At 38.9% G+C, this 17,200-nt stretch overlaps 1 protein-coding gene across 1 annotated transcript in view; it reads right to left on the bottom strand.

Annotated features, from left to right (window-relative positions):
• Positions 1 to 1,184: 1,184 nt before the first annotated feature.
• LOC124595748 overlaps positions 1,185 to 17,200 on the bottom strand; it is an 87,584-nt gene continuing 71,568 nt past the window's right edge. Inside the window, exons 2-3 of the mRNA XM_047134625.1 lie at positions 3,937 to 4,161; positions 1,185 to 1,488 (exon numbers count right to left, since the gene is read on the bottom strand). Of these exons, the coding sequence (XP_046990581.1) occupies positions 1,427 to 1,488; positions 3,937 to 4,161 (287 nt within the window). The 3' untranslated portion in view covers positions 1,185 to 1,426. The remainder of the gene's footprint in view (positions 1,489 to 3,936; positions 4,162 to 17,200) is intronic.

Raw genomic sequence — 17,200 nt, 5'->3', positions numbered from 1 at the left:
TGGATATCTGATGCTACCCAAGAAAAATATGAAAGTAAGTATTGATAAGAGGGGATGTATGCCTCCGAGTTTTTCATCGTGTTATCAATGCATGTTACCCTATTACGCATAGTGCATATTACTCGGTCGACTTTCACGATTCCATAACGCAATTGCAACCCTCTGCCGATCGAGGGCTACGTACTGTAGTATGTGACATGGCGGTGTGTTACGTAACTGTGACAGAGCTCGAGATACTGCTTGTTGTATTCCTTCAAGAGACTGAAAAGACGAATTCGAAGAGTTCTTGCACAGATGGAGCTACCTTTCCTTTATCGTGGCAACGACAGAGCATGTACAAGCGCTGCGACAGGTGTAACAAACCGACACATTGCATACGAGGTCACAGATCATCTTCCATACACCCCGACTGTGCCCCATCAGCCCGTCATCTCGTTCCAAAACTCGATGAAAACTTTTAGAGGGTTTCACTTTGATATTGATGAAGCTGTGCAAGTAGAAGTAATGTTGTGGCCCCTTGAACAAAGTCAAACATTCTACAGTGAAGGTATCAAGAAACTGTTCTCTTGTTTGGATAAACATAGTGACAGGAAGAATAAGAATGTAGAGTGTTAATAAAGTTTATTTTATTTAAAAAGCTTTATAAGTTTTCACATATAAAAATTCGGAGGCATTACTTTTCGGCACGCTCCTTTACTTACGCTTCAGTCGACAAGATCTACTAATTGAGACGGCACACGGTCACTTTTACTACTTCGATAATGCGAAAATGCATCTTGTCGTGATATTTCAAATAGCTTGCAATAAATTTATATAGAACCGTGAGATATGACACCATTTCAACTGGATTAGAAATGTTTCACGTTTTTCCCATGCCACGTAGGGTCCAGCCGAGGCGTCAATCGTATGTCTTTGCTGTGGCCGCCGGTGTCCTCGTGGCAGTCAGTGTGTTAAGGTTGGATTTGGATACTGGGAATTTAGGAGGTCAGCGTGGATAACGGATGAAATGCATTTGATGTTATTAATAACAAGCCGTAGTTTGTCAGTAATTACGTGAACCTGTAGGTAGAGAAATATCTTCAATCGTTTAATATAACAGTTGACCTCATGAAACTACGCTTTTCTTGCGTCGGCATACAACTGTTTGGGAAACAACAGAAACATAAAAAGAATACAAACGCTATGTTTTTAATACTAATCTTTACAGTAATGATATTTACTGCATGTCGTGAAGTAATCAGAAACTGACACAGAATAGTATGTGTAGATTCCATTGTTTATGTTTAAATAAATGTGTCAAGTTCTGACACTCTTGCAGTTTCTTGGCTCCTCTGGAAACAGCAGATGTCTTCAGTCAGCAGGTCAGCCATTTAGTCTCCACTCCCTCGCAGACGATTCAAGCTGAGGCCACGGACTGGCAATTTTCCTAGTTCCTGGGACAATCTGACAGGTATGGTTTACACTGACTCTTTGGTTTCACCACGTAAACTGCAACGAAGAGAAATGCGCTTTGCTAAAGATAGGAAGTACAAAAATAACATAGCAGTTTAATTTTACTAGTGATAAGACAACGGTAAGCCTTCACCATTTTTACATAGCGCGAATTTCACTGTCAGCATTGTGACAAGATTATGTTATGGTCGTGTATCAGAGATAATTTGGGGTCACACAGTGTGCTACGTTACAGGGTTCCTATCCTTACTGGTACTATAGCAGACAGTTGGAAGATTGACGACGCGAATAAACCTGACTTATAGCGTATTTCGAAAGTTTAAGGGTGTCACTAGAACCAAGTTCCTCTAGGAGGGTAATGCTCCTGGCGTGCGAAGCATTCAGTGAGCAACACGTGTATCCTGCGACGAGGCAAATGACGATAACCTGAGGGACCTCGGTTTCATTTGCTGAGAACTGATCTGGCAATCCCTGAGTGTGTGATTTGGAAATGTTCAGCATCGCTGGTCCCCAGTAACCGTAAAACTTTGTCTTAACAGTAGAACGATCCAACGTGACTGGATGAAATGCGTTTACTCTGTCCTTCGTGTACAGGTCAGGAACGGTATTCCGCCGTGTGAACGTTCGCCCAACCCATAACGAACACCCTTTTGTTGCAAAAAGAAATTGAAAAATCAGTCATCTCGACAGTGATGACAGGTACTGACAACAAAATTTACACTCTTGACAGTTTAATTAACAAGAATGTTATGTAAACACTAATACTTATCATAAAGAAAGGACTCAATGAGAGAATACCATATGATACGGGACAGAAAGGATTCAAGAAATTATTATTTACTGAGGTTAAACCCCAGATCATAAACTGACCAAAGATAACATTTTTCCTAGAAGAGGGTTGTAACCCTATCGAGCTGTAAGTTTGCGGTGACTACAATGTAACGTCATTTCTCTCTTGTACTCTTGCAATAGTAGTACGCATGCTAAGCGCTTCTAGGTTGATTTAAAGACGATGTGAAGTTTAAAGGTTTTACGGTTGGAAGTATTAGTCAGAAGTCAGAGTGAAGTAAAATCGTCTTTACCGTTTAGACAGATAACGGGATAGTTGATTGCTAATTTTGTGATGGGACTTAGCCTTTGCGATACTTAATAGACACGAACATCAAAGGACACAGATAGAGACCCATCGCTGACATAAATTCAATTATTATACTTGAATAGACAACAGATAACCGCAATCACAAAGAATTTACAATTGCGCCGCGCTGTCAGAACCGTCCTCAAAATCAGAACTGCGGATGCTAAACGACCCAATCACCCTGTAGAAACACTGAATGACTCAGGTATCTTTCTCCATCACTCAGAATGCCAAGTTTGGAGAGCGCAAGATCACCAAAATGTTAATTGTTTTGAGACAGACCAAACGTTTGTAGTAGTGAGACCTTTCATTTACCCCAACTCTAGAAGATTCACATGTTGTTAGAGTTTGAAGAATTATTCTCTTGAAACTGAGACCATGATACTCTGCACGATCTCTGTGAAGTTATGGACTTCAGCTTTGTGCGAGATGCGAGGCAGCCTTCTGTTTAATAATCGTCCCCAATACTATGGCGCCTGGGGCTGGAGCATTTCGGTCGGCTCATGGTGAGTTTTAATCGTGATATTTTGCTAGAACACGATGAGCAATTTCACAGTACAAGCTCAGCTCTTCTGAAAGCTCCGATAGAAGGTGCGTTTTCCTTAACTACTGTTCTTGGTGACTGCAATGTATCAGCCTGCTTACAACAGTGGCCACGAAAAGACTAGCTAGAGAATGTCGTGTTTGTGTAGTAACAATCTTACTATACATGTAGAAATTACCGCTTGTTTTCTAGACATTTCCATCTAAAGATTCATTATTTAACTTTCATGTACTCTCGTGCTAACCAACACGCGTGCAGGCAGAACTTCTAACTCAATGAATATCTTAACTGGTACTACGCCTAAGTAACGTGTTTTTATCAGGTTCTTTATTCAACCTTCACTGACTCCTGATTAAAATGTGAGGCATGCTGCTATTCATAAATTCCTGAAATTTGGGACATTTTTTGCGATGGTTATACGGTTGATTGTAGTACGGTGTGTGATAGTCTATAAGTAGATTATATTTCGCTCCGACATTACATTGTAGATGTGTCACTAAAACAGTGAATGAGTCTGTGCCCCAATTTAATGCCAACATGGTGTTTCAAGGGGAAAGAAAATTATTGTAAAAGGTGGACTAAATATGCGCAGCAAATTGCTCTGAATGGTTTAGGTGAAGGACCATGAAAAGTTGCAATTTCGTCATTTCGGCGAGGCAAGGGTAGCCACTGTTCATTGATGATCTGATTTCACTCATATTTTCGCTTTCGCTGTGGAACCCTACGCGAATTTTTATGCTGAACAAACTGGTTTTATCTTATCAATTATGAACAGAAAACTGTTTTGTTCAAAGTAACTTACCTTTCGGTAGTTGGTTGTAGCAAGAATACAGCTTCAACGAATTAGCATACAAGTAGAACCTGTTGTCTGCTGCGACACAAATGGTATCATCATCTTCCGTGTAGGACGACCTTCCCAGAAATCTATTCTCAGCCGTGATATTTCCGATGCTTAGATTCTCATTCCCGATGTTGGCGGTGGTCGACTCTTCTGGTTGTCCGTGGACCTCCGCCACTGCTACCAGTGCTGTAAAAGTCAGTGAACGTAATTACAGATCGCCATTTCGTCTAACGGCTGCTAGTGGAACTCTCCCATTTAGCAATGTAACACTACTGTATGCTACATAGGTGTTATTTGAACAGTCCGCTCGTCCCAGAAAATAAAAGAAAACGAATGAACAGCGACACGCACGCTATGCTCACGTCGGACTAGCTCTCCTAATTAATTTCGTGTTCCAGTAAACAAATACAGTGGTTTTTCAAGTTCTTGTTGGTCTGATATTATCACACAATTAAATTGACAATATTAGTTCTTTCCTTAATTATGTTTGCGAAGGTTTGCCTTTTTAGTAACGCTCTGCCACACTAAAAGCTAGCAAGATATTTGGCTGATAAAGTTAGATTCTTCATTGGTTTTGACATCAAACAGCCCACTCTACCCATAGTCGTAAAGAATAAAAAGTATTACAGAGCTGGAAGCCTTCCTCGTTACGATCGTGTAGCTGGGGTTTCGCTGAAAAGCACACATATCTCCAAGTGGATGGCTCTGTAAAGTCTTTTGCTCCTCATCAAGATAATGAACGTACCCTATTAAAATATTGTCCCTGTTCGTCCTCTGAAATCCCGTGATGGAGATGATTAGTATTTGTTTGTTTTTCTTTTACATTCAAACTAAATTTAGAGGCAAAGACGTGACAGCCTTGAATGGAATGTCTCACATAACTTCTTGTGATGTTCCGCATTTTGTACGATGGGAGACATCAGAGTCCTTTCACTATCTACGTTAAGTCCAAGATACTAGTACATACACGGTTCCGTCACAGTAATGTGACCACCGCCTTTGTTCGACATCAGCGCCAGATAACAACTCAATGAAGGTAGGGCGCAGCATTAACAGTGGAGGCTATGTAAAGATCATCAGGGAGCCGCGGGGGACAGTGAAGTCGGTGTCATAATGCGGAAACGAAGCTATTTATCTGACGTCCAAAAGGGTATGATTATTGCCTTTCGGGGCAAGAGTGGATGCACGTCTCAGTTTGTAAGCTGTTCAAGTGTCACCCTGCTTAAAGTGAACTGTGCCTGGTAAAACTGCACTATTGATAACTGACACCATGACCAGTGGGGCAGAAAGGGCCATAGATGACAGGAGTGAAAGACAGGTGCGGAGATGTGTACGGATGGAAAGGCATGCAACAGTTGAGGGAAAGACGCCCCAGATGAACCAATAGGACAACCAACAATGTCTGCCTAACAACCATCCAACAAAAGTTCCTATTTACCGCTGTCCACAGCAGGTGACACATTCGTACGCTCACGTCGACTGCTGTTCACCGGCGACGAAGGGTTCAATTTTCACTCCAATACCTGAACCGGACCCGCTTTGGGCCATAGTTTTAGGCGAAAGACGTTTTATGCTAGATCGGGTATAAGTCGGGCGGCGTGTACGGCGTGAAACGTCTCAGGGCAAACAACCTGCAATCAGTGAGGGAGCGTTATGGTCTGAGGAATGTATTCGTGTCGGTTATTCTTCATAATGGAAGGCATAATTGATCTAAACTAGTTTGCGTTTGTGCTTGGGGACTGTGTCCACCCCTCCGTACTGTTTAATGTTCTTCGGCACGATGGCATCTACCAAGAAGACTAAGGTATCCTCTCTCTGTCGGATCTGTAGTATCCTCTTAGAATTACATAAAGAGACGATCGCATGGGAAAAAATCATTGAATAACACACACGCAGGCAAATGATCTAAAACTTATGTTGCTTCCAACAACACTCTAAGGTGAAATAAAATTGCGAAAACTATTGTCCTAAGTCAGAAAAATGTAATTGGTGCAGTAACTTTTTTGTTGCATAAATAAAGGTGGAGTACTCTTTTCACCATTCCTACAAGAGGTGTTGCGTGCGCATTCCAGTACGTATCACATTTTAGCGACATGCTTCTTTATATCTCAAATGTAAAAGGATTGCAACACCAGTCACTAACTCTCAAAATACATATAGCTATTAAATGATAGAGCCATTCGATTAAAACTGGTGTCACAGGCAGGATTTGTATGAGACTGTTCTTGGCAATTTTTATCACAAATGCCATATGCTCATTTCACTTCATATTTCACAAGTATCTCCAGCATTTTACTTACAGAAGTGACTATTAGGGAAATCTCTTAAATGGAACAGACTTATAGTTCGCGAATCAGTTATTATGAACGAGAAGGTCAGTAATCGTAGGGCTGTTACTAATTCAACTGCTATTGGTGTCAATAGAATGTTACTGGATATAGGAAAGAATTCCCCCTCAGAAGAAATATCAGGAATTGAACTGCAGTGTATTTCAGCTGTCAAGATCGAATATCCAGCTCCTTTAGTGACGAGGGTGTGAAACACGAAATGGTCAACTCCACGAGTATTTGCAAACGGCATCTTAGACCTGTATGTGCGGAGTAAGGTTTCAGAGAAACGCAAAGACCGTCACAGTTCGAGTGATACGTTACTAGATTTCTGTCAAAACATTAAGAGCTTCAGTACAGGTTTAAAGGACTTCGGAGCCTTGTTAAAAGCATAACCTGAAAGCAGCCATGAGATTTAAATTAAACAATCACTAGCCGATCTGACCAAAAATCTTAACATGTATTGGTCCAATATATACATCTACTACACTTATTAAGTCACTCTTTGACCGTACTGGAACCCTCGCAACAAATCACGGAGATAAGGCAGGATTACTGATTTCGCTTTTCAGAAACTATTTCACCACACAAGGAGGTTACGCTGATTTGTCTCATAAGACCCATCTAGTCGACATTGACGTAACTGATCGAGCAATAGAAACTAAAACCGCTCAGTAGTGGAAATGTATCTGGATCTGAGAAGATGTCTTTAAGGCCCTATACACAACTTTCTGCCGTTCCAGCAGAAGTAAATCGTAAGTCGAAAGAGAGGCAAAGCATTCCAAGTGACTCGAAAAAAGCACACATGATTGAATGCTTAACTCGTTGTCGTTGCAGAATAAATGAACCCCGGAAGACGGAAGTGTCCTCCATAATAAACCATACTGATTCAGCAAACAGAAGTCTTGGGGTACTCATCAACTAGGAATCACAGTATGGCCAATGTCGCTGACATCGAAGCCTCGTTCCTTGAAATATTCCGAACAATATTCGATACAGTTCCGAATTGTCATTTAGTGGACAACGTACGAGAATACCGAAAGGTAAGGTATAAGTGAGGGAGCACACGTGTATGTGCGTAGTACATGGTCGCAAGAAGGTTTTTAGAGTTAATTAAAAATCAGTGTGGCCCAGGTTTATTCAAGTTGATCGCTATCAAAAAGAGACTACCGTCTATATTGAATTTCATAAAAAGCATTATATCGTACCGATAGCAACTCACCGCAAAGTAAGATCCATCCAGTAATTTTATAGTTGTGTTATACGCAAGCCAGTACAATTGGAGCTTTCTTGGAACATTAGATTGGTTTAGTCAAACCATGAACGTAGTCCTATCCTCTCATCATAACTTCCAAGAAAAACCTAATGGAAAAATATAGGTAAAAGAAAAAGGAACCGTTTAATTGACAACTCATTTTCAATCAAGTAGTCATTGTAATAGAAAGCTGTAGCAACTATCGTTCTTCATGTGGTGCAGCACTGCTATGGTAACGCAGACAATCAGTTGAAACGAAATGTGATAGAAGCGCAATACAGGCTTGAGTGACAAAAGTATACTGGCTGTCTTGTAGCCAAAGTAATTTTATGATTTTATGTTGTGTTCTGTAAATGACATATCTCTTCATACCATTACTACTGGCAATAGGTTGTAGCCTTAAAGGAAAGTTTCTACGGCACTACTCGAATAGAATCAGATAAGGAATTAATTACTTTCTCTTACGACTAAAGACGTTTTCAAAGAGGCAGCATTATCGTGAATTGCGCGACGCAGTACCGTATCTATCAAGTGTTGCTAGTCACAATTAAAATTTTTATTAGCAATATTTCATTACAGATTTTCCGTCTTTGGAATTCTTTTAACGCTTCTTCTTTTACATCTAAGCTCAGGCGTGACCTTCATTGTCCAGTATTTGCATGAATTAAGTGTAATTAGCTATTTACCAGAAGCAGCTTTCAATCGTTCTGGAGATGAAAAAGTTTTTATTCTGATTTCTAAATTCATTCATACAACTTTGTCATACATAATTACGGCTTTCTACAGTAAGACAGCCGTTCGTTGCCTTTCTTTTTTTTTCTTTTTTTTTTACATTTATAAGGTGGTTGTACACGGAAAATACTCGTGCAATAACGATCGGGTTGTAACTGTCTAAATTCCATCGTGAAGCACTTATTGTGCAACAGTTTTATACACAGGAGAGTATATGTGAGTATTTTCTTATGATACAAGAATGTAATGTGGTCTAAGTGCTTTACTCAGTTGCTTAATGCACTCTGCTGAAGATTCGATATAGCAAACAGCTTACAGTAGACGAGATAAGCTTCACAGTAGCGAAGATTAAAAAGTTCTCATTCGGAATAAGATATGCATTTTAAAGTCTACAGGGAATTTTTTTTTTCTTTCCGCTATACAACCATCTTTCAATACATGGATATAGCATTTCACACGGATCAATAGATGAGAAATAATGTAAAATGGAGTTAAGAAAAATATGCTTATCGTGAATGAAAGATAATAAATTCTACCGATACTTACCACCAACAAGCAACAAAGCAGCCTTCATTGTACTCGACAAAAACTACTACCGCTCTCTGCGTTATATTTTCATATATATATGTTTAGACACCCAATGGCATCATCGAATGTTATCGTTAAGTTCCCTCCTGATTTTCCGTTCCGTGTACTGTGGTTGCAGCAACTAGCAGCAGATTGACTTTCCTTGTACTTGAAAGGATCTGTGATCGTTCGCTGTGTCATACGTATTATCAGCATTACAACTACAGCATTCAGTAAAACTGGTTACCATACTGGGTCGTTTAATTTGCTTTTTTCTTCCCTTCCTTTTTTTTGCGTTGTGTGTTACTGTAGTAGAGGCGAGGGAACGAAAAGACAGGTGTCCAGGGATATTAAGTGCCAAGGCTCACCACCACAATGGAGTTGATATTTTCACACACGTCTTAGGGGCAGTACTTGTCAAATCCGCAATTAGAAGACAAATTTCTACAGAAGCGATTTTCTAGAAATTGCTGATAATACTTATTAACATTAGTACAACTCAATTTAGGCACATGCTGGAAAGGAATACTTTTTTTCTCAATAAAGCAGCATTTGTAATTTTTCGAGATGTACACCTTTAAGTCCTGTATAATACATTAAATATATTTGAAATATCTGGTTAATTCTTAAGTTACAGATTGTTATGCCAAGTTATACATATACTTATGCTGGAGATTAAATGTGGGAGCACTATATCCTATGGGCACGTAAAATTCCCCTCCTTAAAAAATCATTTTGCGTGTAAAGAAGAACCAACTGACGCCTTCTGTAGACACTGGCCGTCATACGAAAGACTAGATGAGCATTATTTGTTAGGATTGAGTCTAGATACACAATTCATAACGGAAATGGCAAATATGTGGTACAGCTCTAGAGAAAGGGCGCGTAGCGTCTCTTAGGAAAGACATCCTATATAAAGTACTGACGGTTTCCGAATACTGCGTTGGTCGTGCAACTTAGTAAGTAGTAATTTAACACAAGACAATGTTGTGGCTTGGAAAATGCATTTAAAATGCAGAAAAAGACTGGAGCACATAAAAAGTGGATAAGAAATAAGGAAATAATTTAAAGATCAAATACGCAGCCGGCTAGAAGCGAAAATGTGTAAATTGTCTCGAATTACAACCTTGTCCCTCACCCTTCTGTTAGAGGGAATGTCACACAAGGAACGACTTACAGAGAAAGAGTCGATGCTTCACATATCACTAACAGCTCCACGTAGGTACACATACGTACTTAACATGAGAAATGTTTAATTGTTTTGGGTTTTAGCATAAATGACATATTAGTTATATATGTAGTACATTCTTCCAAGTGGAAATTAATTATGTCACATTCTCCTTAGAAGAAGAAGTGAAATAAATTGTTTTTAAATGCCTTGAACCTCGAATTTTGCTAAAACAGACGTAATGTCTGGTGGAATACCGCAATCACTTTTTAAACTTATAATCCGTCTTGATTGCAAAAATGTAATTCAAGTTGCTGGTCTCTGTTCCTCTAGAACCATCTTCAGATATGCAAATTTCGGTTACAGGAGTAGCCCGTCCGCACACAGCAACCTTCACATGCTGCCTCCTTTAAGCGAAATTTGCAGATCTGAAGATGGTTCTAGAGGAACAGAAACAAGCCACGTTAATAAACACTTTTGCAGGAAGTAATATAGACTTGAACCTCATGCACAGAGACGTTATGGGCCATAGAGAGCTAAGACCACTATTAATTTCAGTTGCACTGCACTTCCCCAAAGGTGTTGCAACAAGACGAATATCAGTTCGCTCTTCCTATAAATAGAGAAGAAATATGAATAACGATTAACATCGCTTCACAGCTTTCAGATCTTGCAAACAGCAAATTCCGATGTCACTGTATCGTTTCACATATCCTGCTACCATTTACTTTCCTACTGCTTCTTTCGAATACTTATATACTTACTATCTTTTAATCAGTTGTCTGAGGAAGACATATGGAGAGATTTTCTATATTTTTTGAGTGACTTCACGATGAAATAACACCCGATCGTAGAAAAACCAGTGGTCAGAATAATTTATATGCAGAACGATGTGTTCTACCACAAGTGGCATTTTAATACAGAGAAATAAAGTAACATGATGTAATTAAATGGTAAATAGGTATTTGGAAGAATATTAACACGTAATTGAATGACGTCAGTGTAACACGCATTTTCAGTAAACAGTGCAAAAATACTCTGCCTAAAGTAATCATGGCAGAGACGACATTCTGTTAAGTTTTACTGAAGACAAATCTTCATAATGAACGGTACAGCCTTTCTCACTTCGAGTAGAGAGATATCATATCTCATTCGACTTTGTGAGAATTTCGTTTGTGGCTTAAAGAGTATGTCAGAATGGTTCCTTTCAAAAAAACGACGCCACTGATTTCCCACCATATCAATATCCGAGCTTGTGTCCCATTTCTCAAGAAATAGTTATCTTCCCACATTACGTGGCTTCTTACGCACAAAAATATACTTCGATATCGATTTTTATTCCTCTGCCGCTTTCTTTCTAATGGTCAACAATCACGATTGTATGCAACGGCCATGGACAAAAATAAATGTTGATTTTTGAGATCCTACATATTTTTCAACCATCGGCTGATTCGTGGCGGTGATATAAACATATATATTTATTTCATGACTAACAATGTAGCAACTAGTATCATAAAGCTGACTTCGGTTTTTTGGTTTGGTTTGTGGGGCGCTCAAAGCTGACTTCGGTTAGGAGTAAGCCTGTTACAAAAACGAGGGATACAAAAAACCCGAAATAATGTATGTAAATAATAATTTATGAAGATAGCCGCTTGAACTCTGATCCGCCGCCATTTCGGGCTCTTCCCCTAGCTGTAAATTCTGGTGTGATCTCGAGGACTCTGGACAGTCTGTCGCACCTCACTATCGATTCTCATCAGGAACTACCTCGTACTCTGTAATAAATAAGCGGACAGATGTGACAACAAAGATGAACTCTGAGGTCTTATCATTTACTGTTGATACAGCAAATGTCAAACACTTTTTTCCTACAGAGCACATGCACTTCTGTTCCTGCAGCCCCTGCTGAACATGATCAGGAAGTCACGAATGTAGACTTCCTTGGAGTACATCCCCATTAACAGTATAATTTCCATTTTGTTGATGAGCTTTTAATTTCTTCATCCTCTCCTGCTTTGTAAACAATGTTATGGGCTACTTTCGTATTTTTTACTAACAAGGAATAGCTTTGACAACAAACTGTTGGAACCGCACAGAACCATGTTTAAAATAACACCCGATCGTAGAAAAACCAGTGGTCAGAATAATTTATATGCAGAACGATGTGTTCTACCACAAGCGGCATTTTAATACAGATAAATAAAGTAACATGATGTAATTAAATGGTAAATAGGTATATGGAAGAATATTAACACGTAATTGAATGACGTCAGAGTAACACGCATTTTCAGTCAACAGTGCAAAAATACTCTGCCTAAAGTAATCATATAGCTCAAAACACATATATCCCACACACCTGATAGTGCTTATACCAATCCTCATTCTGCAGATGCGGGAGTTTTTAAAATAATGTGGACGAGAACAAAGTCAGCACCTCACTAAACCCATGTTTCTATACTCAAAATCACTCTCGTATTCAATCAATCCAGTAACAAAATGATATTTCTGATCGTGTGCACAAGCAATACAGCCTGAAATGAATATCCACGTCTTGCACCTCTCATATACGACTGTGGATATCAAAATAAATTTTATCAAAATGTAGCACACAAAGATGTGGCTATGATATACAGAACGTTCCTACCTACGCCGGTATATGACTAACTACAGAGTTTTTCAACAAATTTGAAAGAGTCACCAATTGCAAGTTAAATGAGAACTAATATTGCTTTGCAACAACCTACGTGAAGGAATTAACGTTTATCTATATACAGCGAGAGTGTTTTTTCATAATTTTACTAGACTTCTCTCGGTTTACTCCTCACAATTAAATTTGGAGATGAAAATTCCTTTTGGAATACTTGAAAATAATTACAACAAAAATCCAAAGACATACACCCTTCTGTTATGGAGACACAGAAGCAAAAAGTCATGGTTAAAGCTACCGAAAACGAGAACTACAAAAGCACTAACTCAGAAAGTAGAGATATATAAAATTCACCTACGATGTGCATCCTTAGGTTTCAGTAAACTGCTGTGAGACACTAGTATTAATCTTCAGTACTTAACAAATAATTTCGACTGTGAAGATGCGAACGGACAGTTGAACAACACATCAGCTGAGTGTTATGAATACTTTGTTTTAAATATTAAATACAAAATAAACAATCAAAGACTGTTAATAATTCCTCCATACAGTATCAAAGTATCTCATAGTAAACCTGAAACAATGTAGTATCAGAAACAGAACTATATTATTTCACTAATACTTGAATGCAGGGGAAGCAAACTCAAGCAAATACATTGTATATATTTTAATGCATTCTCAGCAGTTGTTACCACTGAGTTAGCGGCACATGCGCAAATGGTAGTTAAATCACCTTATATTAATTTTACTCACATTGGCCACACAGCGTGGAGGAGAATATAACTGGAGCACAACGACTCAAACAATGCCTTTACAGTACATGTGTACACCAGAGTCTCAATTTTGGCACCACATCTTGAAATTACTTCCGAGATAATAGCATTGCTTGATGGCAAGAAGTCATAACCTGAGACAGAATGATCATCACACCATATCTGAAATTAGCGACTCTACAACACTGATAAGGTAGACAGTTTTTACCCAGCTTATTCGTTTATCTAACTTCAGATATCAGTACACATACAACATGATGACATATAGTAAGAGACCACCCGGTACCTACCGTCTAGGGCCAAGTAAAGAAAAATTATCTGCATTGACAGTGCACACATCGAGACGCGAAATTCCTGCTTGTTGTCGCTGTACAGAGTCACTCCCACGCTTCTACCGCTATACTGGCATAGCTGCAGCGTCACTTCAGTGGCAGAGATTACTTCAGCATCGATACACACCATATCCATATAATTATAGTGACGAACACATTGCATACACCGCATTCCGACTCCGGCCCCACCCCTCTTCCCGCTATTCGGTAAACCGCCTAAGGAATTCAAATATTAACTCCGAAAACACAGTTTTATCAGCCAAGTGCGCCCTGATTTCCTTCCTCATTGCAACCTTCTGCCTACTGACGGTAACTAGTGTCACAAATTCTTAAAGTTAAAAACTCTCGTGGAATCTAGGCCACAATTGTGTGGTTATTTTTTCCAAAGCTTTAATGGCTGTTTTGAAACCTTGAACATATGTCATGTCCAGAACTCTTTAATAATTTGTCCACCGCCACTCATTACGCCATACAGTTCTTCTCCTTTGTTCCTTCCAATCGCCGGAACATTATTTGAGGCAACTAATCTTAATGGACCATAAATTAACGAATCGGTAATCCAGAAGGAAACTGATGGGTTTGGACTGATGACTCTTGTGGTGTACATTAATTAACGCCAGAGTCACCCAAGAAAGCGACAGATTCCATCCAGAATCCAAAAGTAACTAACAGATGTCCATGTACTTCTGCTACTGACTTCTTTGGTTGAGGAATTATCAGTTAATAATAATACACATTTTCAACCAATTTCCGAAAATAATCAATGAGTACAACATTTGATGTGGTGAATAATCAGGATTTAAAATATTTAGATCAGATATATGTACATTAAAATAGGTACGTTAAATAAACTTTTATTCACTGGCAATTCCGTGACTAATTTAATTTCTGATCCGTGAAGAGAATACAGAATTACCGAATTAGAACATCAAAGTATTATTTGCCGAAGGCGAAGTCAGTTAATATACTAGGACGTCATTATACGAGGGGCGTTCAGAAAGTCAGCTCCGATCTGTCGCGAAATGGAAACGACTATGAAAATCCGATAAAGCTTTGCACAGATGTGTTGGGTAGTGTCTCTAGTATAACCCCAGTTAGCATCACGTCGCTCTTCTCATTTCTGAGCTCGCAGTGAGTGCGTAAAGATGTCTAGAAAATAGTGTCTGCCGCCAAGTACGAGGGTCTGGTGAGAAATTTCGCCTGAAGCTATGCAGCTAACATTACATAACTGTCGTGCTGTTTCTTCTTCAAGACAATTCTCAGCCGCATTCTGCAGGGGCAATGAAGGTGCTCCTGCATCGTTTTCAAATGGAAATGTGAGATTACCCACAATACAGTCCGCAATTGTCTCCCCCTGAGTTTCATCTCTGGTCACATGAACCGCTGTCTTTGAAGACAACATTTTGACACAGACAACGAGGTGTAGGCCAGCGTGAAGAATTGGCGGAAAGCACTGATGGCTGCCTTCTATGATGAGGCTATTGAAAAGTTGGTACAACGCTATGACAAAAGTCTAAGTCAGAACGGCGTCTACGTAGAGAAGTAGCTGAAAGGTGTAGCTAATTGTTAGAAGTAAAACATTTCTGATGTTCACTGTGGTTTCAATTTGGCAATCAATCGGAGCTTACTTTCTGAACAGGCCTCGTATTTTGTACATCATAAGGCAATTCCAAGCATTTTCCACAGCCATTCTTCACTTCGTGCTTCCAGAAATGTAACTATCATAAATCATCTCTCATTTTCACATGTCAAATCAGATATGAAAATCTATATCACTGGCATCGCCAGCGACAGGACGTTAAACTCTGAACTTACTTCCTTTAGTCGTTAAGGCCACAATAACGCGCATTTCATGTAAAATGATCTTCAACATTTCGTAAAGAAGCAGTGGCCATTTCTGGATATTTATCTGGTCATTTATAATCAACTTAACTGACACTCCAGTAATGGGAATTGGCCACTAGGGATCTTAGTGAAGAATTAGGCGTCTGCACTTGCAGCAGTGAAACCTGAAGTACTGGCCTCAGTTTTGCAGTTTGAGGATAATTACTTTAATATTACATTAATATTACGTTTTTGCACTAGGCCGTTAGAAAAATCAAGCACTACCATGGACATACAAGAGGCAGGTCACCCACCGATAGGAACTGAAGAGGACGATAGATACTGCTCCAGAGAAAAAAGTTAGGAAGCTTGATCTGTCTGAATGATCTCCAGTAGTAGTTCACCAGGAGAGCTTAAATAGCGTTATTAATGAAAAAAAAAACAGAAGATAGGCAGAATGGGTTACTTAACCGTCTGCCTAATTATATTTGGTACTGGTTGTTTAGATACAGATGTCTGATTCACGAAACATCGATTTTACCTGTTTCGTCTTCTGAAATGTCATTTTATACACTCTCAAAAAATGAAGATTCAGATCAATGAGGTTATATTTGGGAGATATGTTCGTTACTCCAAATGCATTCTTCTGTTCGAAGCTGAAGAAGTGTGTCTCAGCATTCGATGTGAATTTCTTACAATCAAGGTCTTAATCAGACAAGCCATCTACATATTTTAATTAAGTGATTCCACCTACTGTTTCGACAACATTTAAGTTTTGAAAAAAAGATAACTTTCACTTGTAGAGTACCAATCCTCTCATTCTGAACAGAATTTAAGACTGTTGTTTACTAAAGACTCTGAGGTATTGGAATTTCAGTCACTAGTATGTGTGTGTGTGTGTGTGTGTGTGTGTGTGTGTGCATGTGTGTGTGATTGTGTATAAATACAGCAAAAATATCTTATCGCAGAAAATCTATGTAAAAAACACCATGGAAATAGCAAATAATGACAAATTATTAATAAACGATAAGTTATTGTCAATAAAAAATCTTTTTGTAATGCAAGAAGTATTGTTTAAAAATGTAATCAGCAACAAAGGATTGCATATAATATATCAGAAGATGTATTTTTTATAGTAAATTTTAGTTAATTTTTAATATCATTTAGTTAATTTGTAATATCATTTCCAAACCCTGTTACTTTAGAATCATAGTTCACAATAATTTGTTTACGACAATACTGAACTTCTCCCCAACGATGTCCAGACCTCAAATGAAGAAACCGACATGGTAGATCAAATGAAACTATATGGTTCCATGCAGCTTTTTAAGTGTCAAACATATATTGAGAGACTGATGTGAAAAATGAGAATCTTACCATGGCAAAGATTCTATCCAATGTCTAATGCTCACTAGCCAGATGCGGTAATTACGACGACACCCTGAGCAGAGTCTCTCTGCTCAGCTGCTTGGTTTGCCACAGCTTAACTCACTCCTCGCTCCAATTAACCTTTCACTCCTGATACCACTACGTATCCCCTTGCCTTTCTATAACATTAGTTACAACTTTCAAATTTGTTCCTTCTAGTTTTGCGTGTACT

Source organism: Schistocerca americana, chromosome 2 (genome assembly GCF_021461395.2).
Source record: "Schistocerca americana isolate TAMUIC-IGC-003095 chromosome 2, iqSchAmer2.1, whole genome shotgun sequence".
Classification (NCBI taxonomy): Eukaryota; Metazoa; Arthropoda; class Insecta; order Orthoptera; family Acrididae; genus Schistocerca; species Schistocerca americana.
The sequence above is the reverse complement of the archived record's forward strand: the minus strand, read 5'-3'. Positions and strand labels throughout refer to the sequence as shown.